The 25381-nt window shown below is 39.0% G+C and overlaps 1 protein-coding gene across 1 annotated transcript; it reads right to left on the minus strand.

Moving 5' to 3' along the window:
• Positions 1-1224: 1224 nt before the first annotated feature.
• On the minus strand, positions 1225-24945 carry CTSO (cathepsin O). The gene is made up of 8 exons (XM_077846489.1): positions 24784-24945; positions 16468-16576; positions 15745-15884; positions 13175-13342; positions 11883-12004; positions 5760-5923; positions 5077-5169; positions 1225-2838 (listed from the first exon to the last, which is right to left on the minus strand). Exons 1-8 carry the CDS (start codon positions 24925-24927, stop codon positions 2804-2806), a joined length of 975 nt encoding a protein of 324 aa, XP_077702615.1. The 5' UTR covers positions 24928-24945; the 3' UTR covers positions 1225-2803.
• Positions 24946-25381: the final 436 nt, after the last annotated feature.

Genomic DNA, 25381 nt, shown 5'->3' on the forward strand with positions numbered 1-25381 from the left:
TATTATGTGAAAATTTCATCGCTTTCCTTTTAGCCCCACTGGGTAAACTTGAAGTTGCTTCTTATGGCTGGAGCACAGCAAATGCCTATATAGAACAGCAGAGATCGAGGCAAAGAAGGTAGAAAAGGGGGTTCTTCATGAAAGGTCATTTAAAAAAGTTGGCATGTTATCTTTTAGGCATTGAGGAGCTCCTGAACTGTTTAAAGCAGGGAAATAACATAATGTCTTACAGAAATGCAATTCCAGGGGACACATAGTAAATGGATTATAACAACATCCATCAGAGTCATCTAGAGCACTTATAAAGACAAAGTGTGTCAGGGTGCCTGGGTGGCTCAGTTGGTTGAGCAGCTGATGCTTGGTTTCAGCTCAGGTCATAGTTTCATGGGTCCTGGGATGGAGCCCTCCATCAGGCTCCATGCTCAGCAGGGAATCTGCAAGATTCTCTCCCTTTGCCTCTCCTTCTACTCGTGCATGCAAATGCATGTTCTCTCTTTCTATAAATAAATAAATAAATAAATAAATAAATAAATAAATAAATAAATAAATAAATAAAGTGTTTCATGAGTCCTCAAGTGGCTTCTGGTCTGGGGACTATACTTTGAGAACCTCTGTATTAAGGGACATAGAGTTTAGTAAGTAGACTACTGACTAGTGGAGTTAAGATATAATTAAGTAATACGCATCTAGGAAAGGAAAGTAGAAACAGAGAGTGTAGGTGATTTTTTATAGATTTTATTTATTTATTTGGAGAGAGAGAGTCAGAGACATAGGCAGAGGGAGAAGTAGGCTCCCTGTGGGGAGCCCAATGTGGAACTTGATCCTAGGACACCTGAAATCACGACCTGAGCCAAAGGCAGATGCTCAACCACTGATCCACCCAGGCGCCCCAAGAACATAGGTGAATAAGTGATGGGTTGCTAAGGTGTAGTTGACCTGATTCAATAATATTTCCCTCACTTTTATTGATCGGTTAATTACATAATGTTGATGCTGTTAACCAAAACAGAGACTCTAGGAGGTGTGGAAATTTTGTTGTTGTTGTTGTTGTTGTTAAAAGGAGGGAAGAGGAGATAATTTTGCAGACATTGAGGTCTATGGAGAAAACCAAAAATTGAATATATGGATTTGGAGCTGAGAAAACTCTTATGTGAATGTAAAGCACATCAACACTGTTCACAAAATGTAGGTCATACACTTATCAAGAGTCTTCTTCACCCAAAGTCAAATATAGGTGGTTTTATTATAAATGTCATCAAAATCCAGAATAGCTGAGAGGTATTAATCATTTTGTAATTAAAAAAAATCTTTAACATTTGAAAAAGAGTATCAGAAAAGCACTTATATTGTATAGAAGTCAGTAAATACAGAGATAAATACAACTAGAACAACCAGCACACAGTTCTTTTTTGACACACTTGGCTAATTAAAAAAGTAATCAGCATATCAATATTTTTCTTCCTGGAACATTTCTAAACCTGAGCCAACATGTATTCATTTGAGGTTGCATCTGGTTGGTACAAACCAAAGAAATACAGTCTTTTGTAATTGAGTTTTCTTTTTCTAATAAAGCAGATGGATAGATAAAGGTCAAAAGCGATGGGAAAAATGGAATGTCCTCATTTTTTTAGTGGTTGCTATTACATTTAAAATTTTGTTTTTGCTAAGATAGTCTACATTAGAAGGTAACCATAAATTGCAGAGAAGAAATGTTTACATATGCAATATTTGATATGATTTTCTTTTATTAATCCATTTAATACTTAATTGTACTTCTATTCAAACAGAAGATCAGCTCTTCTGCTCTGAGGTTCTTATATTGCCACATACCCACACATAATGACTTCTGCAAGAGAAAACAGAAACTTGCATCAAGAATCAGAACCAGGTGGAAGCCAGGGGGATGCATAAAAAAATGTGGTTAGAATGGGGAAAGCAGAAAAGTGGGAACAGAAAGGTGAAATCTTGATTTGATAAAGGTTTAGAGGCAAATGGAGCCAAATAAATAGTTATAAAATAGAATTGTAAAGTAAAAAATGAGACTTCTTTAGCCAGGGGAGCCAAACCACCAGGAAAATGTAGGAGTGTCACAGTAACGAACAAGAGAAAGAGAGTGGGGAAATGCATTGCTCTTCAATACAGGAAGAACAAGGAAGACTTAAGATCTGTTGAAAGTCTATCAACAAGGCGAATTTCCAAACAGCAATTTGTCTCTCATGCAATGCTACTAGAGTTTTTCCTGCCACAGAATAGCCATACTGGTCCTTTAATTTCAATCTACTTCTCTTAAAAAGGGATTTTGTCCTTTTTTTTTTTTCTTTCTTTCTATATGACCTTTCTACTGTTTGAGGGGTAAACATTTTTTGTGGAGGTAAAGCAACTGGCATTTCAAAATCCTTAAGAAATTCCATCTCAGAGGGCTGTGAATATATTTGTGAGAAGCACACCTCATTTTTTAGGCTGCCTATTCTTGTATAGAAGTGTAAGTTAAGGCTGGTGATTATGTTTTACAAAGGAAAAGACATTCGTATTCCCTTTTTAACCTACTGGAAGTATATCATTAAAAATAAGCAAACAAAAACAACAATCAAACCAGATAAAACCCTCTTCAAATTGAAGAGATTCCTAATGTGACCTTTATCCCAGAGTAAGAAACTGTTCTACAGATTCCTCCCAAGCCATGGAGCTGGTGGCCCAAAGAGAGCTGGTGGCCCAAAGATGAACAATGCTGAGAATGAAGTTCTTTGCTACAACTCATTATGAACCTTCATTTTTGTCGTTGTCCTTTGATCTGCCCAACATGTCACACAAATACAGCAGAAACAGAATCTGCAATACCTAGAAAAAAAGAAATTTTTAGCGCTGGTCTATTTCCTCCAGGAAATAATGTAATGGTTATAGCTATCTGTCAGTATAAGCATGGTAACTTCAAAAACAGATATTAGAAGAGATGGCTAATAGTTTTGCTTCAAGAAACTACTCAGGCACCTGGATGGCTCAATCAGTTAAGCAACTGACTTTTTGTTTTGGCCCAGGTCATGACCTCAGGGTTGTGAGACTGAGCCTTGAGCAGGGATCTGCTTGGTGTGGGGTCTGCTTGTCCCTCTTCCTCCTCCTTAGTCCTTCCCCCTCACTCTTAAGTGCTCTTCCCCTCTCTGTCTGTAAAATAAATAAATAAAATCTTTGAAAAAAAAAAAAAAAGAAATGACAAAAAACCCAAAATGACTAAGTACCTAAACAGATGAATGTATCTGAAATCTTTATGGCACTCATATGTATTGCTTAGAGGAATACAGTAATTTATAGGATTGTTTTAAATACAATTTGAAATTTCAAACTCTAAGATTTAAACTTCAGCAAAATTTAAATAAATCACAAATGTACTATGCTTTCTTAGCACATAAGACCATAGATCTCAATATCATGGTGGAAGCAATAAATAGTCCATTTGAAGATTGGATGTCATTGTAATGAGCTATGTCTTTAAAATTTCTTGGGGCATGGGATGCTATCTGTGTTATACCATTGTCTCTAAGAGACCTGTGATCATTAGGTATGTAACTTTCACCAAATATTCATTTTCAGGAAGGATTTGGACCCCTGCATAATTACTAACTAGGCAGGCCCTTGAAGGATCAAGTTGGAACACAAGTAGAGAGGAGAAAGTATTTCAACTCCCTCTTAGTAGATGGGGGCTGAAGAAGAGGTGTGTGTGTGTGGCGGGGGCGGGGGGTGGTGGATACAGAGTCATAATTGAGGCAACTATGAACAAACATCAGAGCCTTGCCAGAGCCTTGAAAAAGCCACCCTTCGGCCCAGATCCAGGTACCACAACTTTGATAGGTAGAGATAATTTAAGTTTAGTAACCAAGGTCCATGAATAGCACCAGTAATTTATCTTCAAGTTCCAAAAATGTAAAAGTCCCCATGTTGCTAAAAAGTAGAAGCCTGATTGGCTTAATAGTGCTCTGGCTGGAAGATTTCTGTGATGTTCACTCTCCTTCATAAATAATTTAATTAAAAAAATTTACTGGGGTGATAGAACGGACCACTGATTAACTCTCATGGATCCTACATTATGGAACTATTGGCCAAGTGTCACCAGACTGAATCAACATTTAAACTCTCAAACTTTCCTATAACTCTCTTTTCTCAGTCTCACTCTCTGGAGGGCTCTACAGTTTTTAAGAAGTTATATACATGTTAGGAATCATTGTAATGAGAAATTAAATGATCACTTTAATATGCAATATAGTTGGGGTGGAACTTGATTCATAAACTGTGCTGATTTTCCAGATCAAAATTTTAGTATATAGCATACATTGTAGAACAGTTTAAAATACTTAACTAGCTATTTTAATTTGGCTTGTGGCTAACCAAAAACAAAGCTGTTATTCAGTAAAAAATGTATTATTTGGTATTCACATCAGCCCCTTAATTCCAGTATATTTTTTGCTTGAATCTGTAGGTGACAAGGGGCATATTAAATCAGAAACAATCATAGTGCTCAGATTTTCATACATTTTGCCACAAAGAAAAGTGCTTCTTGTTATCCTCGAGCAGGTATTACAATGCACAAATTGAGGAAAATTGATTCATCTATAAAAAAATAAATTTGGGGGGTGTCTGGCTGGCTCAGTTGGTGGGATGTGTAGCTCTTGATCTTAGGGTTGTGAGTTCAAACCTCACGTTGGGTGTGGAGCCTACTTAAAAAATAAATGAAATAAATAAACTTTGGAGATGTTTTTGGGAATTTCAGCCTCCTAAGTTGAGGGTTTATATGGTTTTTGAAATTACCTTTGGTAAATGAGTACTCTATTTTATCATATTTTGCACATATTTGCTTTCCCTGCAGTCCTTCTTCTTTTTCAAAATGTGAACATGTATGACGTGTGTCTCTAAAGAACACTATTTTATTTTCATCAATTGGCTAAAGAATGAAAATTATTCTGTAAAAGTGATCTGAGTACACTGGAAGCATACTATGGACTTAAATTATAAGCATACAGGCTCATAACTTTAATATTTTCAAATGGACATTTAGCCTGAAGTTTTAAACATAAATTCATGACTCACCACAAATATTGCCTCCCATTTTAACATGGGCATAGCCGTCTACTCCCCATGAACTTCCCCATGAGTTCCGCACAATCCAATATGGAGTACTTCCTACAAACATAAGACAGTAACAAGTCTTGAAAAATTCAGAGTTTTTTGTGAATGCATGTTTCTTTAAAGTTTAGTTCTTGTTTAGTAGCTCTGAGCAAAATATTAAAAATGTAACGTGATGCCTAAATAAACTAGCTAACTAAATGTGTGCTGTACTTAAGTGTCAGACTCCAATTAATGGAAAAATACGTTTGAATCGGAGCGCATGAAAGGAAGATACACACACAATTCCAGAGAATTAGGAAAAGGAAAAAAAAAAAAGAATTTTAGAGGTGCATGATAAAACAACAATTTCTTTTCTTTTTCCCCAACAGTTATTCTAAACATTCCAAGTGGAGAATGCACATTATTTAAATCATAAATTATCATTATTTTAACAAGGTTGTCCTCAAAATTGATTGGAGGGACCAATCAATTGACATTGACCCATGACATAACAGGATATTTATATATAGAAGTCTACTGAAAATCTGTAAAGGTCTTAGGAAGACTTAGACATAGAGGCACCAAATTTCAGCATTTTGAAGGATGTTGACCATTTGTCAGTCAGAGTTCAAGCTGGAAAGCAATCAAGCCTTATCAGCACTTACCTATTTTATCAAATCCAGTTATGAGAACTGCATGATTTGCTTCTCCACTAGAGCAGTGGTGCTGTATTATCCCTCCCAAATAGTCTTGCCAACTCACTGCATCTACTACCACTACCAATGGGCCAAAGGTAAGAAGTACTTTTGCCATTTCATCTTCTTGGTCACTATCGAAAGGGGAAATACATGGTTAAGGAGTTGTTTTTAAGGTAAAGATATTTTATAAAAATAATCTATTTAATCTGTGTATTGTTAGGAGTAGGTTTGGTTGCAATTACAGAAGACCTAAAAGATGGAGACTAGAATTCTGGGAGACTGGGTAGTCTAGGACTACTATGGATCTCCTAGATAGCAGGAAGCCAGAATTTTTCTATGTGCTTGTTCAATCATGTGAGGTTTCCATTGCCAAGGCCATTTAATGGTCCAAGGTGGCTGCTGGAGCTCTAGCCATTTAACACATATTTCAGAGAGTAAAAGAGAGAGGTGCTACATTCCCGTTGAGAAGACTTCCCAAAAGTAACACACACATTCTGCATATGTCTATATGGATCTCATTGGCTATGACTCAGTTATGGGGCTAAGTTTAGCTTCAAGGAAGATGGAAAATGGGGTTTTGTAGCTAGCTGGCAGTGCTCAGCTACTATAGGGGGATTCTTTTAATAAGGAAAGTAAGAAGACTGGATGCATGGAAATATATTTCTGCCATACCATGTGAGAATCCAGATTGACAAATTTATGTGAGAGAATGCCAAATGCAGAAACCATAGTGTAGGGTAACACAAAGGTGGCAAATGTAATTATATGACAGAAGCAATGTTAAGATGCCAGGAGAACTAGTACTAGATTGTGAAGTCTGTGAAAGACCCAGTTATTGCTCTCACACATGGACACCTACTGATAAAGTCTAATATTACACAACATTTGGCCATCATCGATCTTGGAAGTATGATTAAACCATTATTTACACTTTTAAAGGTCAACCTTATGAGTGAAGGACACTGAAACCAAGTTACTGATATTTCAAGCCATTAAGATAGCATGTGGTAGTTTATTGCTGCCGCAAGCCATGGGTAGATTAGTAGCTCCCAAAAGTAAATAATCCATCATCATATCCAGCTGGGGATCAGTTTCTATCAAGGGGCTATTTTGTCCACAAGTGGGGAAAAAAATGGAGTGGAAAAGAGAATTTATTCAGACAGAAACTACACATTCATTCTAAACATTTATATTACCTGTTAATGTGAAGATCCTTTTCTAGAGATCTATAAGCAGTCAATTCTAATTTTTGCTACTGTAATAATAACTTGTATTCATTAAGATTACCCTGAGACAGGCAAAATTACAAAATTCCTAAAAGGCAGCATAGTAGGATATAGGCTTTGAGGTTCTGCATACCTGGCTTCAAATTCCAGCTATAGACTAGAGACATTCTGGTCACACTGGAGAGTCCAGTGACTCAAGCAGGTAACTGACTGAAGTCACCTATGTTGTAAAATCAATATAAGGATAAAATTGTAGGCCTAAGTTTTATAGCAAGCCTAACACATAAATTATACTGTAAATTTGGGATCCCTGGGTGGCGCAGCGGTTTGGCGCCTGCCTTTGGCCCAGGGCGCGATCCTGGAGACCCGGGATCGAGTCCCACGTCGGGCTCCCGGTGCATGGAGCCTGCTTCTCCCTCGGCCTGTGTCTCTGCCTCTCTCTCTCTCTCTCTCTGTGACTATCATAAATAAATAAAAATTGAAAAAAATATTTAAAAAAAAATTATACTGTAAATTTAAAATAGTTTCCTTTCCTTATTTCTAAATTATCTAATAAGCGAATTTTGTTTACATAGGTTTTTAGTGTATAATGTATATTTTCTTGTATTCAAACTTTTGAACAATTGGTGTTCAAAATTTTGAATATTCTTGTTATCCAGATATGACAAACGGGATTCTCTCTGTAAAAGCGTGCACAAGTGCCTATATCTTTTTAAGATAATAAAAGATATACTGTAAATATATGACCTCAAAGGTCTAGGGGTAGGAACAGCATGATGGAAAGAGAATGATCAAGAAGGAAATATATTTTTTTAGAGTACAATTCTAAAAAATTAACATTGTAAGATCAAAGAAACAATTGAGTAATAGTTTCTGTTTTGAAGCAAGAGTAAGACAGTAACAAGCCTTGAAAAATTCAGAGTTTTTTGTGAATGCATGTTTCTTTAAAGTTTAGTTCTTGTTTAGTAGCTCTGAGCAAAATATTAAAAAAGTAACGTGATGCCTACATAAACTAGCTAACTAAATGTGAGCTGTACTTAGTGTCAGACTCCAATTAATGGAAAAATACGTTTGAATCGGAGCGCATGAAAGGAAGATACACACACAATTCCAGAGAATTAGGAAAAGGAAAAAAAAAAAGAATTTTAGAGGTGCATGATAAAACAACAATTTCTTTTCTTTTTCCCCAACAATTATTCTAAACATTCAAGTGGAGAATGCACATTATTTAAATCATAAATTATCATTATTTTAACAAGGTTGTCCTCAAAATTGATTGGAGGGACCAATCAATTGACATTGACCCATGACATGACAGGATATTTATATATAGAAGTCTACTGAAAATAAAAGTATGGAATAGTATGAAATAGGAGGATATGCCATAGTCTGGACCAGCAAGCAAATGTTCCTTTTTGCCCCAGAACTGATTAGCATTGCTATCATTTGTGTTTTAGAAAGATGCTGGCTTTTAGTAAGTCCAAATATACTCCAAACAGCATCTTTTTTTCCATTATTAGCCCGATGTAGAATTACAATCGACCACTGAACTGGAGGTTACGAGTGCCCAACCCCTACACAGTTGAAAGTCCGAAAGTAACTTTTTGACTCCTCCCAAAACTTGTCTACTGTTAACCGGGAGACTGAGTGATAACATAAGCAATCCATTAACCCATTTTTCTATGTTATATGTACTTAATACTGTATTCGCACGATAAAGTTAGAGAAAGTTTTTATGAAAATCAGAAGGAAGAGAAAATACAATACTATACTGTACTTCTTAAAAAAAATCTGCTTCTAAGTGGAACATGTAGTTCAAACTTGTGTAGTTTGAAGGTCAAGTGTACTATCGAAATACATATTATTGATAATGGATATATTACCAAATCTTTCTCTATGCTTATTATATTTATTTCACAGATAAGTAAGATACAAATCCTACATTCTTTAAAGAATTCTGAATTTTATTGTCATCAAGATTTAGTGATTAAGGTAGGTTGGTAGGTTACCAACCCTTCATGAGAATGTGGATTTCTATCTTCTCATTCCTAGAATTCAGGGTGTGGTACTGTGCTCTAGTTTTTCAATCCCTTGTTATATGGAGTCCTTCTCTGTTTAAATAGTCATCCTCATATTTAGTTTGAGTTTTGAAAGGTCTTTCCTGAGGTCTGATGAACAGGGCATGAAGAATCCTGGGTATACATGGTCATTTTACTTTAGGACTAGACTGTTTTTATGATTCAGTGGGGTTTTGCTCATTTGGTTGGTTGATTGGTTTCATTTTTAGATCTTTTCAGATTCTACAGAAGATTATTTTGAATCCAAGCCTGGATTCATCCTTGACTCACTTTTCTCTCATCCATATAATCCACATAATCCTTCAATATACTCTGTGGGGCTTTATATTCCACGAGGGGTATTAACCTATTATGTCTCATGCCTAAGACCATTCTTCTAGTGCTGCTCCAAGGTTATCACCTGATAACCTTTATTACCTCATCTCCTACTAGTCTTGTGCATCTTGGGACTACAGTCCCATTGGCTTCCTCATCATCCTTTAAATATGCCAAACATGTTTCTGCCTCAGAGCCTTTGCACTTCTGGCTCCTTCTGCTTGAAACAGTAATCTCCAAGATGTCTGCAAGGTTACGTTCCCACACTTCTCCAGGTCTTTGCTCAAATGTCATCTTCTCAAGGAGCCCCTCCCTTTCCCTCACTCTGGTATTTCCTCTTTTTCCCCACTGTTTTACTTAATTCTCTGTTATTATATCTAACATTCTGTACATATTTTTATGTTTTCTTTATTGACTGTCTCTATCACTAAAATATGCTCAGGGTTTTTTTGTCTGTTTTGTTCACTGCCGAATCCCCAGAACCTGAAGCAGTGTTCAATGTATATTTAATGAACGAGTAAATCAATGAAAGATCTTTCAGAGCCTAACACAATTAGCTCAGCACTGTATTATAAGAATATTATATTCAGTGTAAATGTAAAGGTTTTTTTTTATAGGGACCTCTTTCTTCTTAACCAAAGGGTTAGATAAAATACGCTTCAGGTCCAATGCCAGTCACTTTTATATTCTCTCTCTAATTCAGACTCATGCCTATTCTTCCTTTTTGTCTTTTTTTTTTTTTTTCATTTTGCTACTCATGAGGGATTTCCTGAAGTTTTTAAGTGACATTTTGTAGGGTTAGTGGGGTTTTTTGTCTTTAAAAAAAAATTTAAGTGTCATTTTGAAAATCTAGTTCCTTCTTGTACACATGCTTCCCTTACACTCTCAAGGAATCGACAGCTTATAGAGACACACTTCCTCATTTTTGAAAGTGTGTTTCCCTCACAAAAGATATGGAACAATGCACTCAGTGACTCTATACATTTTATTATAGATTGTCTGTAGTCTGCCATCAGTGGAATTGAGGCTCTCTGGCGTGTGGTTCCTGGGGTCACCCCGAGAGCCCCTGAAGACAGGAGCTGTGCTGACAATCTGCCAGTTGTCTGGTACACTTAGGCATATTTAGAGGGGTTCCATTTTGTTCAATGATCTAATGTCACCCTTGATTTCCTTGAGCTCTCACAGGCAGGCACCATCTGGATCAAGACGTCCTTTAATGTTCAGTATCAGTATGTTTTAGGGTCGTCTGTCACCTTGGCTGAATATAATTTACATTCTGTTTTCTGTTTCAAAGAGTATACAAAGGTCCCTTTATATATATATATTTTAAATGAAAATGGAGTTCTTTGAATTTTCCTTTGTCCTATTATCCCTGAATACCTATTTTACACCATATCAAATGGTCACAATGGTTTTCTAGCTGGCTTTCAGTTCTTTATGTATTTTTTTTTAAACTACCACTTTTTTTTTAAGATTTTATTTATTCATGAGCGACACACACACACAGAGAGGCAGAGACACAGGCATAGCGAGAAACAGGCTCCATGGAGGGAGCCCGACATGGGACTCGATCCCAAGTCTCCAGGATCACACCCTAGGCTGTAGGAGGCACTAAACCACTGCACCACCCGGGTTGCCCTCTCTATGCATTTTTTTTTATTATTATTTATGATAGTCACAGAGAGAGAGAGAGAGGCAGAGACACAGGCAGAGGGAGATGCAGGCTCCATGCACCGGGAGCCCGATGTGGGATTCGATCCCGGGTCTCCAGGATCATGCCCTGGGCCAAAGGCAGGCGCCAAACCGCTGCGCCACCCAGGGATCCCCTCTCTATGCATTTTTAAAGCATTGTTTTAATGACTGTTTTCCCCTGAACCTATCCAAAGTTATCACGCCTTTCAGCTTCCAACACAAACCCCTTTCTTCTGCCTGTCCTTATCTACCCCTGTACTCCCATCGTGCCTATAGCGTGTGCCACAGAATCTATCTCCAGTAGAGCTAGGTAGATTATCAGTAGAGCAAGACTACTTGCTACTATTATGAAACTTTCAGTTTATGTTTTTCTTATAGCTGATGCCTTAAAAAAATGCAAGGGTGTTCAAAAACTACTTCTTGGTAAGTGGACTGCTTGATATTAATTGGAGAGTCTATACAAAGCAATTTTGGATCAATTCAACAGTGAGACAAATGACAATTAGGATAACTCAATTTGTCAAAAGGAAGGTGTTAAATATAAACTATACCTTACACCGGATTAAAATGTGTTAATTCCATTATAAACACAAATGGAAAAATAAGTAGATCGTACTTAAGAAACAACATCCATAGTACTCCATTAGTCTCTGTATCAAAAAGTAGGTCTCAAAACAATTACAAGTATGCAGTGATGCCTTCAATCCAGTTATTGATTCTGAATGGACAACTGATCAGAAATTAATACAGAGAAAGACACAATAGAATGAGACAATTACCTGAAGTCATATGCAGAATAACCTCTGATTGAAAATCCAGAATATGAATCAGAAAAGTAATGACACAGGCCATTCTGTGCTTTAAATGGGTACTCTGAATCTCTCACCAGTTTTACTTGTGTCTAAAAGAAAAAAACCATCCAAAGTATTCTCTAATTAAAATGCAGTTGTTTTAGAAATCAAATAGAACTTAACTATGATGCGTCAAAATAAGATTCAAGTTGGCCACATCCTCCTCATGTGGATACCCTTTAGGTTATTAAGATCTTAAATTCAACCTTTAGGTGTTTGTTATGGATATTCTAAGTAATTAAACTCAGCATCTTTCTCTTTTACTCTTGTTTTTCCTCTATCTTCCTACCTTAGAACTAACTTCCATTTGATATTAGTCATTGCTTTTCTCCTGAGGTTGCAATGGGGCAACTCAATTTTCCTTCCAGAGCTTCTGGCTTTGTCAGCCAGTTTTTGAGATGCATTCAGCATTGGCAATGGTCAATTCAAGCATTCTTTCCATCCAAGTCTCTAGATGCTATTCATTTAGCACATGCCTCATATTTTTAGTTGTTGATAGACTATCCTCCTTTTCTGATCCTGGTCTTACAGAAGCCAGGGGATGCAGAACATGTACTCCTGGCATGTAGTAACTCAAAATATGGCAAACACTCAAGGAAAGAATATTCAAGTTTGGGAAATTCCAGCTTGACAACTTTTACAAAACATAGTAACATCCTCATTGGCTGGCTTCATGAAGTTGATACTGGATATAGGACCATGTCAGAGAGTGTCCTAAGAACATGGAGCACACGGTGGTGTATTGGATAAAGCCCTCCAGTGAGAGACAGAAGACTTAAGACACAGTCCTGACTCAGCTACTGACTTGGCAACATGACCTCTCCTCTCAGGTCTGATTTCTTCATCTACATAAAGTGTTATTAAATTTGCTGATTTCTAAGGTTGCTTATAATCGCAGTATTCAAAAATCCTATGGCAATAAGTAATCATATGTTCTCATCTGAGACTTTATGCAATTCATATCTATGAAAAAAAACCATTTACCTGTTAATAAATGCTAAGAAAGAAATTATGTATTTTTCTGAAAACAAATCCAGGTAAGATTTTTCACACTTTGATCTCTCAATGGCTGACCTGCCTGAAAGCAATTCATTTTTAAATCTGATTAATTCAAGCTCTGGACATCTAAAATTTCTGAATTAAAAAACATTCTTTGGTATATGAGAGTAAACTATTTAAATTCTGAAACATAGAGTTTAAAAGGCTGAGATACTAGTTACCTTATTCAACCAGTTCAAAGCATTGAGAGTAGAGCCTCCACTGCAGCCGTAATTATTATATGAACAATCAATGACCTGCTGTACACTTATGTCTGCCAAAGGCTTCCCTTTTATTGCATATGCAGATTCCACAGCACCCACCACACTGAAGGCCCAGCATCCTCCACACTGTTTAAAAACAGAAATAGAAAAAAACAAAACAAAAAAAACAAACAAAACAAAACAAAACAAAAAAAACAGAAATAGCATTGTATTTATCATCAAATAATGTTCAAACCAAGTTTGGCAACATCTCTAAATATTACAAGTTATCAAGTTTTAAGTGAGTACAATTTGGGGGCCTACAGAATATTAATGCCCATCTTGTAGATTTTCAAACTGGCAAAAGAAAAGAAAACCATAATTCTCTTTTAAGCACCAAAATATAATTATTAGAGATAAATTGATGATCACTATTGTCAATTAGATAATGCAAGGTAAAAGCGAATTTTAGCGATCGAGAGAACACTTGGATGATCTTTTAAAAGACTAATCAGTTCACTGAATGTGACTTCTGTTTTTATGAGGTGCTCCTATACCCACCCACTCTTCAATCCATCTTGTTTCTTCCCTGATACTCTGCCTCTATGGCATCCACTGTCTCCACCCTAAGGGGCAGAGGCAGTGATGTGGTGACATGGGATGAGGATGTATGTCGTCTATGCTCCACTCATTATTTGATGGACTGAATTACTTTTTAGGCTGTCAAGGTGCCAGTATGGGCATATCACAGATATACATAAAATGTCATAATGATAAAAACCCACACCGGTCACTCCTCATTCTAACGTTGGCTGGCAATCTTCCTGATTCTGGATTTATTAACTTGATTTTACTAGATAGACTAGAATGAAAGAATAAAAAGGCTGGTTCTGAAAAAAAGGGAGAAGATGGAGGAAATGAAATCAATGTTTTTGAATTGTCACACACAAGAAAGAGGACTTCATAGAAAAGGCAAAGGTAAGGGTAAGGTTAGGAGTTGGACATAACGGACTTCATCACTAGACAAGTGCTACGGAGTTAGGCAAAGAAAGGAAGGAGAACAATTAGTTGTCTTTGTGAAGTAGTGTCAAGCAAGTTTATGGCTTTAAGTGTCTTATGTCTATACCTCCAATTCCTATGGCATAGGAAGATACATGCTAAAGAACTCTATTTCTAGGTCTCTACCCCTTGGGAAAAGTGAATACAGGTTGCTAATACCTTATCTATAGCTAGCTTTAGTTTACCTCCCTGTGGCTGCCCCAGAAGGCAGTTTGTGCTCAAAAATATCTCTCCAGTATATTTCTTTAATTAAAGATTACTAATTGAATTGTATTCCTTTAATACAAGATAGATACTTTCTGGAAGGATTCAGTTTCTGGCTAATTCACACTTCATTATGAATTCAATAATAAAGCAAATGATTTGGTGGTAAAGTTTAAATCATAACAATAGATATTTTTAAAAGAATAAGAGAGGGCAGCCCGGGTGGCTTGGCAGATGAGTGTCGCCTTCAGTCCAGGGCGTGATCCCAGAGATCCGGGATTGAGTCCTACGTCAGGCTCCCTGCATGGAGCCTGCTTCTCCCTCTGCCTGTGTCTCTTCCTCTCTCTCTCTCTGTCTCTATGAATAAATAAAATAAAATAAAATGTTAAAAAAAAAGAATAAGAGATATACAATCTGAGAAGTAAAAATGTATCATTCCAACTAGACAGTGACTGAGAAACTGCTTGGTCTAAAACACTATACAGTGGGGGGGTGGGGGGGGTCCCTAGATGGCTCAGTGGTTTAGAGTCTGCCTTCGGCCCAGGGCCTGATCCTGGAGTCCTGAGATCGAATCCCACATCCAGGCATGAAGCCTGCTTCTCCCTCTGCCTGTGTTTCTGCCTCTCTCTCTCTCTCTCTCTCTCTCTCGCTTTCTCTCATGAAAAAGTAAATAAAATCTTAAAAAAAAAACAAAAAACAAAACAAAACAAAAAAACAAACAAAAAAAAACACTATACACGGAGGCTGAGTGACCTACTGAGGTTTCCACTGCAGATAAATTGAGACTATGTTCCTGTGGTTAAGGGTCGATTTCCCCTGGTTGGCTGACATTTCCTATGCCAATGGGGTTGCAGAGGAGTAGGTTTATCTTCATTTATTTTTATTTTTATTTTTTTAAAGATTTTATTTATTCATCCATGAAAGACACAGAGAGAGACACACAGAGACACAGGCAGAGGGAGAAGTAGGCTCCATGCAGGGAGCCTGACGTGGGACTCGATCCAGGGTCTCCAGGATCACATCCTGGGCCGAAGTGGGCGCTAAACCACTGAGCACCTAGGCTGCCCCCCAGGTTTATCTTTAAAATAAAAGTTGGCCTTGATACCTGCTTCTCATTTCACCAGAGATTCTTCCTTCATTGTCATTTCTGGATGACTGGAGTGTGATTTTACCCAGAGAAATGATGGCTTTCATTGCAAGTTTGATTGTACTGGTCCTCAAAGGTGACTTCCCATGCATGCTAAGATGATTCAAAAAGAAAAAAAAAAAAAAGCCCTACAACTCACAGTCTGCTGGTTCCTCACTTGGGTTACAACACGTTTGTCCCGCCAGTCAAATCTTAATGGTAAAGACACATTGCGTATGGATGTTCGCACCTCTGCTGGGTACCTGGGCGATCTGGAAGGTTTGCTTCTTAAATAAATAGCTGAATAGAAACATGAGATAAAAAGACAGCCACAATTATTTTATAGGGAGGGCCTCCTGGGATTCTTTCTGGAGAAATTTTTCAAACACAAGCAGTAGCTTTCCAGTAGAGCTGGCCATTTGTGATTTTCCTTTAGAACATGAAACGCAGACACTGGAAGCTACAAAGATAGGAATTTCTACAACAGGAATGGAACTGCCACATAAAATGACTTGTCTGATAGAACTCTGTCAATAGTAAAAAATAAGTATAATTGACATCATTAGCTTTATCATCACCCATGGAACTGTGGATGTGCAGAATAGAAATGACACTAAAAAACTGCAGAAGGGATGAAACACTGGCCCTTACAGCCACATGGAAACATCTGTAATTACAACATTTAAATCTTAAGCAATAATTAGAAGACAGTAGCCAGGAGTCTATTTTTCTGTCAGCACCTGGCACATGCATAACATTCAGTATTTAATAAATGTTAAGTATGACTTCATTTACTACATTCGCAATTAAACAGTTCCTCAAAAATTAAGGAAACAAATTAAATTCAGAAAACCAAACAACTAATAGCAAAATCACACCATACCTTTAAACTCTTCAGGAGACAAATAAGAAAATTGATTTATTCCATAGACGGCACTTGAGTTTTCACGAGGGAATACAGAATTCAAGTATCGATGTCTATTAAGACTTTCCTGAAAAAAGAAAAAAGTTAATTCACATCACGTATATTAACTTTGCAGAGCAATGTATGTGTATCTAACTTGGACATATTTTTCAGGTATTAGAAGTCAAAACTTGATTTATTTCCTGCGGATCAGAATGAAAGATTGCATTAAGACCTCCAGATCAGATTTATAGACATTTGTATGAAAACTATCATCTGATTTCAGGTATATTTTTGAGGCAGGGAGAGGTATGTCTTAATGCATATATAATTCCTTTTCACTAAGCATGTTGAAAGCACAAACTATGTATTTGTTTAACATACTGGAAAAAATAAAATGAATTGCGAATAAACCCCAGATACTAGTAGAAACCGTCCCCAATAGACACTCATTAGATTAAACAATTATGAAATCAGAGAGTGTGTCTTTATCTTTGTATTTCCAAGCACAATGTAACAGAGCACGAAAAAAATAATAATAAATAAATATGATTCCATTGGAGCTTTATAGACCTCTCCATCTCATTAAGGGTAAAAAGGCTTTGTGAAAGATATATAATCCTGGAAATGTTCCAGGAGGATAGATTGGCTTCTTTATCTGGAGAGAAAATACCACCATTTACAGATTTCTCAGCTCTGAATTTTGCGATAATTTATCTGAAGCTTGACTTTGATGAGAACTTGCCTCAATTTCCTAATGCTAACCAACTCTGCATGATAAATAAAACTTCAGGGGACTACTGTTTTGTAAGTTTCCAACTCTAGCTTGTAAATATTTGTTTATGCATTTTGTGTTTATTGTGTGTCTGTCTCAAAAACCTGTAAATAAAATGAGGGCCTCATCACTGTATCCCCACACTGAGTACATGCCTAGCACACAATGAGTGCTTACTTAATATTTGTTGTTGAATAAATACACAAGTGACATCTTATATACAACATGCCTTTAATAGCTTTAGGCTGTTTATTTTTAAGCAAACTATGACTGGAACTTATCATAATCTTATTTTGTCCTTATTGACCATGCCTGGAAGGATTGTTACTAAAATAATAAACAGTTGTTAAATTTTAGTTACTTAAAAATAATCCTGGTAAAGTGGAGTTCTGAATATAATTTAGTGAGGAGATTACAAACATAAAAATAGAACAGAAACACAAAGCAAATATCTTTTGCCATATTCCATGTGACAAATATGAGCCAGAGACTGCTAACTGCTAAGGAATTTAAAATGCATTCATTTTGTAAGTATTGGTTGAGTATCTTTGTGGGTTAAGAGTAACCAGGGAAGGCACTGAGAATGCACGACACTTGACTGCACAGGGAAGTATGCAGTAGCCATGAGAGTGGGCCTCAGAGACGTCCATCTGTCCATCTATAAGGAGCTTATGCGCTGTACGCTGAATTATCACAATTACACAAACAGAGGCCACGGTTACAAAGGCTGCATCTAGCCAATGACTGAGCCTTGAGGCTGGCCTATTTTAGGGAAACGTGGGACTCCCCTGAAAGCTGGCTGATGATTAACAAGTCCCTGATGGTTTCTCTGACCCTTCCTTGGGCTGCACTGCAGCATGTGGCACTTTCCCCAACCTTTCTTCACTTTCTCCTCCACTCAGGGTCAGTTACATTGCAACCAGACAGCTCTCCCTGACCCTCTCCTCATTTCTCTCAGTCATTGGTCTTGTGATAAAGAAATGAAAAAAAACAAAAAGAAAAGAAAAAGAAATAAAAAAAAAAAAAAACAAAACAAAAAGAAAAGGATAAGACAAAATTACCAAGAATAAAAAAGGGCCATCACTACAGATGCTTCAGTCATTAGAAGAATATTTCAAAAACTGTAAGCCAGTAAGTTTGATAACGTGTATGAAATGGACAAACTCCTTGGAAGTCACCAATTACAAAAGCTGAATGTAAGAGAAATTGAAAACTCTAAGCCCAGATGTCTTGGTTGGTGAATTCTATACAATTAAAAAATAATAATACCAATCTTATACACATTCTTTGAGAAAACAAAAGATAAGGGAACACTTTACACCTTATTTTATAATTTATAAGGCCAGTATGACCCTGATTGCAAAACCAGACAAAGACATCTCAAGAAAATAGAACAACGCACCAATAGCCCTCATGGCTATAGATGCAAAATCCTTAAGAAAATATTAGAAAATTAAATCCAACAATATATAAAAAGGACAACACATCATGACCACGTAAGGTTCATTAAAAAATGTTACACTGGTTGAATTTTTGAAAATCAATCAGCATAATATACCACATTAGCAGAATTTTTAAAAAGGAAGGAAAATTGTAGGATATTTTCAGGTGATGCAGAAAATGCCCTTGACATAATTCAAAACTAATTCATTATAAAAATCCTCAGCAAACAGTGCATGACAGAAAATTTCTTCCATGTGACTGTGGGAATCTACGAAATACCTATATCAGCCAGAGGCCAACTTCTAAAAGAATCGCATTGGTGAGTTTCCTATGTCTTTCCAGTGCAATGACTCCTGTCATCTCATGGCTGTCCACAGCCCACGCTGAGGCTACTTGATGTTTACAATGTGACTTCTTGCCAAAGACAAAGACCTCTAAACCCCAAAGTGCTCCACTTTGTCCTCTCCCTGACACTAATCTTCATCCTCCCTTTTTGGATTTTGCAAAACCACTAATAATATTAAAAATGCTTCCCATGAGAATTGTGAACAAAGTTGAACAAAGCACAATTCCCTTGCACATTTGCCTATGCACACAGTAGATTTCTCCAATCTCTTCTCAATTTGCAATACATGGCTTAACCACATTGCCTTGCAATCTTTGGCTATATATTCAACCTCTTTGGTCTTTATTTTCTTCACTGACAAATGGGGCAATTCTGACCTGGAATAATGTGAGGATTAATTATGAGATTGTTTGGAAAACACAAATTACAGTGACTGACAGAAAGATATTAAATACTCCCATGCTGTATCTTTTTTTTCTCTTTTGAACACAGAGCATTTGGATATAGAAAATGTTGTTCAAAGACCATGCTTTCAGGTTTCCTTAATGTGGGGCTAATCTTTCTCATGGAATTAGAAATGATCAATTACCTATTGAAAGAAACAGATAGCTTTCATAGTAAAATAATATTATCAGTATATCCAAGAATATCTATTCTATTTGCTGTAACAGTAGGACACATATCAAGTCCACCTAACAGAATGTCAAATCACTTAAATTTTAAAAAGCCCTGTGTCTCCTTTCTAGAACGAACTCCTCTTTCAAGTGACTTTTCCGGTCTACTTCAATTTCTTCCATGAGAGCAGATTTCATAGAAGCATCGCGAACTGTGATTCTATTGAGCCTCTGCGCCTCATCATGTTAACAACCTCTGTCCAGAATCAATCATCGGTAAATGATCAATCACCACATGTTCTTAACATAAGGCAATGAAGCATATCATAATGATATAATAGTATAATAAACTATACACACAGTACAATAAACGATCCTAAATCCATATAAAATATTAAAATGAAAGACTTGAGCCTTAATTTCACTCATGAAAGAAGAGAGTAAAGTATTGAGAAGTATACAGGAAACATCATTAGTAGTTTTGAAAGTCTCAGAAGTGTGAAAAACAGACAGATCATATGATGGTGACCTATTTTGCACTTAACAATATGTGGTGTGTGCTCCCTTACGATGAATCCATGCATTGGCGGGATGAGCTGTACATTGAAATCACTACAGAATCAAAAGGTACTTTGTAAGACTCTAAACTTACACTCTAAACTCATTCTCACTTCTGTTACTTAGACTTTTCCCTTAAAAGTCCTCATTTGCAGATTCTGAGGTCTGGTGTAGGATAAATCATATATTGTACAGATGGATTTAAATTGTTCTCCTTGCTGGTGCTTTAGTTTCTAGAAGTTGTAGTAAGCCCAGGGATAAACCAAAAGGTAAAATATTTGTATGCAGTGTTGGGGCATTGCTGAGAATTTCTCTCCAACTTGGGAGATGCAAATCTTAGATCAGTGTATCTCTTCTGAGGCAATCTCCCTCCTTCCTTTTCTTCCCTCCCAAAGACTGTTGGCAATCTGGAGACATTTTTGATAGTCGCTACTGGCACCTAGTGGGTAGAGGCTAAGGATACTGCCAATCACACTACAAGGCACAGGACAGCTCCCCACAACAAATAATTATCCGTTCTAAAATGTCAAGAGTGCAGTTGTTGAGAAGGCCTCTACTAGGAAAATAAAATACTTTGACAAAGTTTTACTGCTTTATTACAAAAGTTGCTTTACAAAAGCTGCCTACGCAAAGAATATTGTACATGTGTGTTGACATCTGTGTAAAAATAATATGCATGCATACTTATCATGCAAAGTAAAATGAAAAGAAATATGTAGTCGGTATTGTCTGTGTGCATGCATATAAAGACTGAGTTAAAAAGACACTCTTGAGAATTGGTGGAAGCAATTATTTTTCTAGTGTATTAGTCTACATTTTTCTATTTGTTCACTGAAATAGGCATTACAGTACAATGTTTAAATATGCAATATCCATTTGTTAGGTTACAATTTCTTAGAATGTGGCACATGTCTTTTTCCCCCACTGACGCAGAAAACCTAGACCAACTTCTTATATGTAGAGAATATCAAAATATTGGATAGAGAGATGGACAGCTGGACAAATGAATGAATAAATTCTGATCCAAGATTTCAAGTTCCTGATATATTTCCATTTTGGCAATGCATACATTAAGCTAGAATTACTGGAAGTGGTCACTTGAACAACAGTATCTTACATAAAATTCACCCATGTTAGGTAGAAAATGTGGTTTAAAGCATTCTTGTATAAGAGTTCACTTGGAGGACACAAACCAGATTTCAAGGGGTTGATTAGGGCAAATACGTGACCCATTAGTTAGGATTGCTCGTTATAAAATGCTATGATCTTCAACTTACACAGAAACAACATGCCTACACGTATATATTATTTTATTTTATTATTTATTTATTTTATATCATTATGGCAAGAATTTTTAAGGTGACAATTCTGAAATTTTATGCACAAGTCACACATGTATCGGCATGTAAACACGATCCTGAAGTGAGCACATATGACTTTTATTAGTTCCACAATTGGGTCTGTGACTTTTCGAAGGCGTAAGAATACCAACTGATCTGTGGCAAAATGATGAGCATCAGTCAGTATCAGTGCACACCTCGGTTTCATCACAAAGAAGAGTAGGCTGGATCCTAGTTAGGTTCTTCTTGAGTGCTAGAAGTTCTAAAGCAGTGAAAGAACAGAGGTAGGGGTCACTATCCCTTGTCCCCTCATCAGTTATCCTGACAGGCATCCCACAACAAACCAAGGAGCAGCCTCGTCTTCACCCAACGATAATGTGAGGATAGCTTGTGGGCAAGTATCATAGATGTCATCTAACTTCCATTTAAGAAATAGTCCCAGGAATTTATGGATACACAAGGCAGGGATGACAAGACCCTTTCACCATTCTCTGAACCCACCACCATGAAAGACATGACTCATCAATTGGTCACTTTCTCCAAGAGTCAGAATTCATTCATTCATTTGTCTAGCTGTCCATCTCTCTATCCAACTACAATCCCCGAAATACTGTCCAATGTCATATTTCAGGCAGCCACTACTAATCCATCACTTTGCAAACATGATGTGATCTATTTGTTATCCCTAAATAAGAAACAAAGATCCAAAGACTATAGCTCTATACAAATCTATAGATTTGTTCACTTTTTATGCTATCTATAGATTCTGGCCCAACACAGAGCACTTTATGATTCTATTTTAATTTTTAAACTTTATTTTTTTAAAAAAATGTAAAATATTTATTTACATATTTATTTGAGAGAGAGAGAGAAAGAAAACTCTGGAGAGCAGGGGAAGGGGCAAAGGGAGAGGGAGAAAATCTCCTGCCGACTCCCTGCTGAGTGCTGAGCACTGAACAAGGGCCCTTATGTGAGGCTGGATCCCATGACCCTGAGATCATGACCTGAGCTGAAACCAAGAGTCAGTCAGTCAACCGACTGAGCCACCTAGGTGCCCCTATTTTTTAAAACTTTGACTTCATTGTGAAGCAAGGACATTTTCTAGATTCTGCACACAATTTACCTGATGGGTGAACAGTGGGGAATCTCCCCCAATTCATAATTTGACATAATCTTACAGAAGCAAAGCGTTGTGGAGTTATACTGAGTTGAGTTACCACATCCTTCAGTCTACCCTGCTAGGCCACATGCTCCTGGCTGCCAAGGAAGCAAGGCCTTTTCTTTCTTTGCCTGCGTCCAGCCCTCTACTCTAGGTCCAGACATCTAGATTCTAACACCAAGAGGTGTTCCCGGGCAGCCCGGGTGGTTCAGCCGTTTAGCACCACCTTCGGCCCAGGGCCTGATCCTGGAGACCTAGGGATCAAGTCCCACGTCAGGCTCCCTACATGGAGCCTGCTTGTCTCTCTGCCTGTGTCTCTGCCTCTCTCTGTCTCTCTGTCTCTCATGAATAAATAAATAAAATCTTAAAAAAAAAAAAAAAAAAAAAAGAAGTGTTCCCACTTTCCAGCAATGTGTTCTGAAGTCTAAACACTCTCGTTTCTGGGCATCCATTTCATGAAGGAAACTCCCACTGGAAGCAATTGCTTTGGAAACTTTTCCAGGCTTTTTCAACTCAAGTTTTTTAAATGTACTAAAAACCTTCATAACTGCCTTCCTCCACTTAAACTCCATCTCCAGGTATGGATCCTTATCTTTCTCCTGAGAAGAGTTGCATTTTTATAACAGACATTTGCCTCCTGGATATAGGGCTCTTTCACAGGACCAATAGGAATAACTAAGTAAGTAAATACACATGCTTATAAATGTCAAAAAAATACATTTATGACTTGGGCCTTCTTGTGCTTCCAAACCTGCGACATGATTTTCTTGAGGAGTACAGCAGTCCCTCTATGTATTCAGTCCATGAATACGTGATCACTATAGATAAGATTGACTATTTTCTCCCTGCAGGGTTTGGGTCACCACCATAGCCACCAAACTCAGGACAGGGGTAGAACACAGGACAGAAAGTTTGTAGCAATTGTACTGGTGCTTCTGGTTCAAAGAAGCTAGAATGTAGCTCAAGAGCAATAAAGCAGAGACAAAAGTACACATCTTGGTTTGGGCAAAAAACAAGAATGGGCAGAACCAGGTTAAGATTGGGACTTCCTACACACTGGAATTTTCTAGAGGAGAGAGGAAGAGCAGAAGAGCACAGCTATAGAACCCCAGGAGGGGCGCCTGGGTGGCTCAAGGTTGAGCATCTGCCTTCGGCTCAGGGTGTGATCCCAGGGTCCTGGGATCGAGTCCAGCGTCAGACTCCTCCTAGGGGACCTGTTTCTCCCTCTGCCTGTGTCTCTCTGTGACTCTCATGAATACATAAATTAAATCTAAAAAAAAAAAAAAAAAATAGAATGCCAGGAGAAATCCCAAGACTAAAGCAGCAAGAAGCCAAAACTTAGTTCCAGAAAGCAGTATTACTAAATGCTTACTTCTTTTGGATTTAGAATGAATCAGTTTTCTCTTGTCATCAAATGATGACATCTTCCCTGATTAAAATAAATTGTCAAGCGGTATCAGATACACAGAACCCAGTGACGCAAACCCTAAATGGGTAACTCAAGGTCACGGGAAACCCTGCTTATCCTCCGCTAACTTGGCGCATTCCAGTTTTAACGCCGGGGTCATTAGATTTTACACGCTCATAAAGATCCTCGAAAATAACGTGGAAAAGAAACACAATGTTCCCTTTTCTCAAAATCCGCGTGCACCACCACGAAGAATGTTCGGGTGAGGAGCCCCGGCTCGGCAAGACCAAAGGGCAGGACAGCGCCCCCCGGCGGCAGAGGAGGAGCCGGCAGGTTCCCGCCCGGAGTAGGTTCTCGCGACCTCAAGGAGACCCGGCCCGGGGACCTGCCAAAAGGGGAGCCCGGGGAAAGCACCCCTTGCCGCGGATGAGAATACGCTGGACGGGTCCGTGGATTCCTCAGGGCGCGGGGTTCACGGCCCGGGCGGCACTCCGGGGGCCCCGGGCCCGGGGCAGCTGCCACGCGGAGAACGGAGGGAGAAGGGGCCGGCGAACGGCGGCCCGGGCCCCGGGTGGAGGCGGCTCGCGGCGGCCCAGCCCCACCCCCACCCCCCCCCCCGACCAGGAAACACACGGGGCGGCGCGATCGGTACCCGGAAGGCGGCCGCCGGCGGCTCGCGGCTCCGCGCCTCAGTCGCCGTGAAGGTGGCGCGGGGCTGCGCGGGGCCGGCGCAGCAGCAGCAGCAGCAGCAGCAGCAGCAAAGCAGCCAGAGGCGCCGCAGCGCCCGCAGCTCCATCCGCGCGCCCTGCGCCCCCGGCCCCCGCCCCGGGCCCCGCCCCCCCTCTGCGCCCCCGGCCCGCCCCCTGCACGCAGGCCCTGCCCCGGCCCTGTCCCTCCCCGCCCCCTCCCTTCCCGCTGCGCCCCCCCCCCCTGCACGCCCCCCGCAGCTCCATCCGCGCGCCCTGCGCCCCCAGCCCCACCCCCCCGCCCCGGTCCCCGCCCCCCGCTCTGCGCCCCCGACCCGCCCCTGCCCGCAGGCCCTGCCCCCGGCCCTGCCTCTCCCCGCCCCCTCCCCGCCCGCTGCGCCCGCCCCCCCCTCCACGCCCCCTGCAGCCCCATCCGCGCGCCCTGCGCCCCCGGCCCCCGCCCCGTCCCTGCCCCCCCAGCCCCGCCCCTCCCCGCCCCCTGCACGCCCCGGGCAGCTCCATCCGCGCGCCCTCCGCCCTCCGCCCCCTGCGCCCTCTGCGCCC

This window comes from Canis aureus, chromosome 13 (genome assembly GCF_053574225.1).
Source record: "Canis aureus isolate CA01 chromosome 13, VMU_Caureus_v.1.0, whole genome shotgun sequence".
Taxonomy (NCBI): Eukaryota; Metazoa; Chordata; class Mammalia; order Carnivora; family Canidae; genus Canis; species Canis aureus.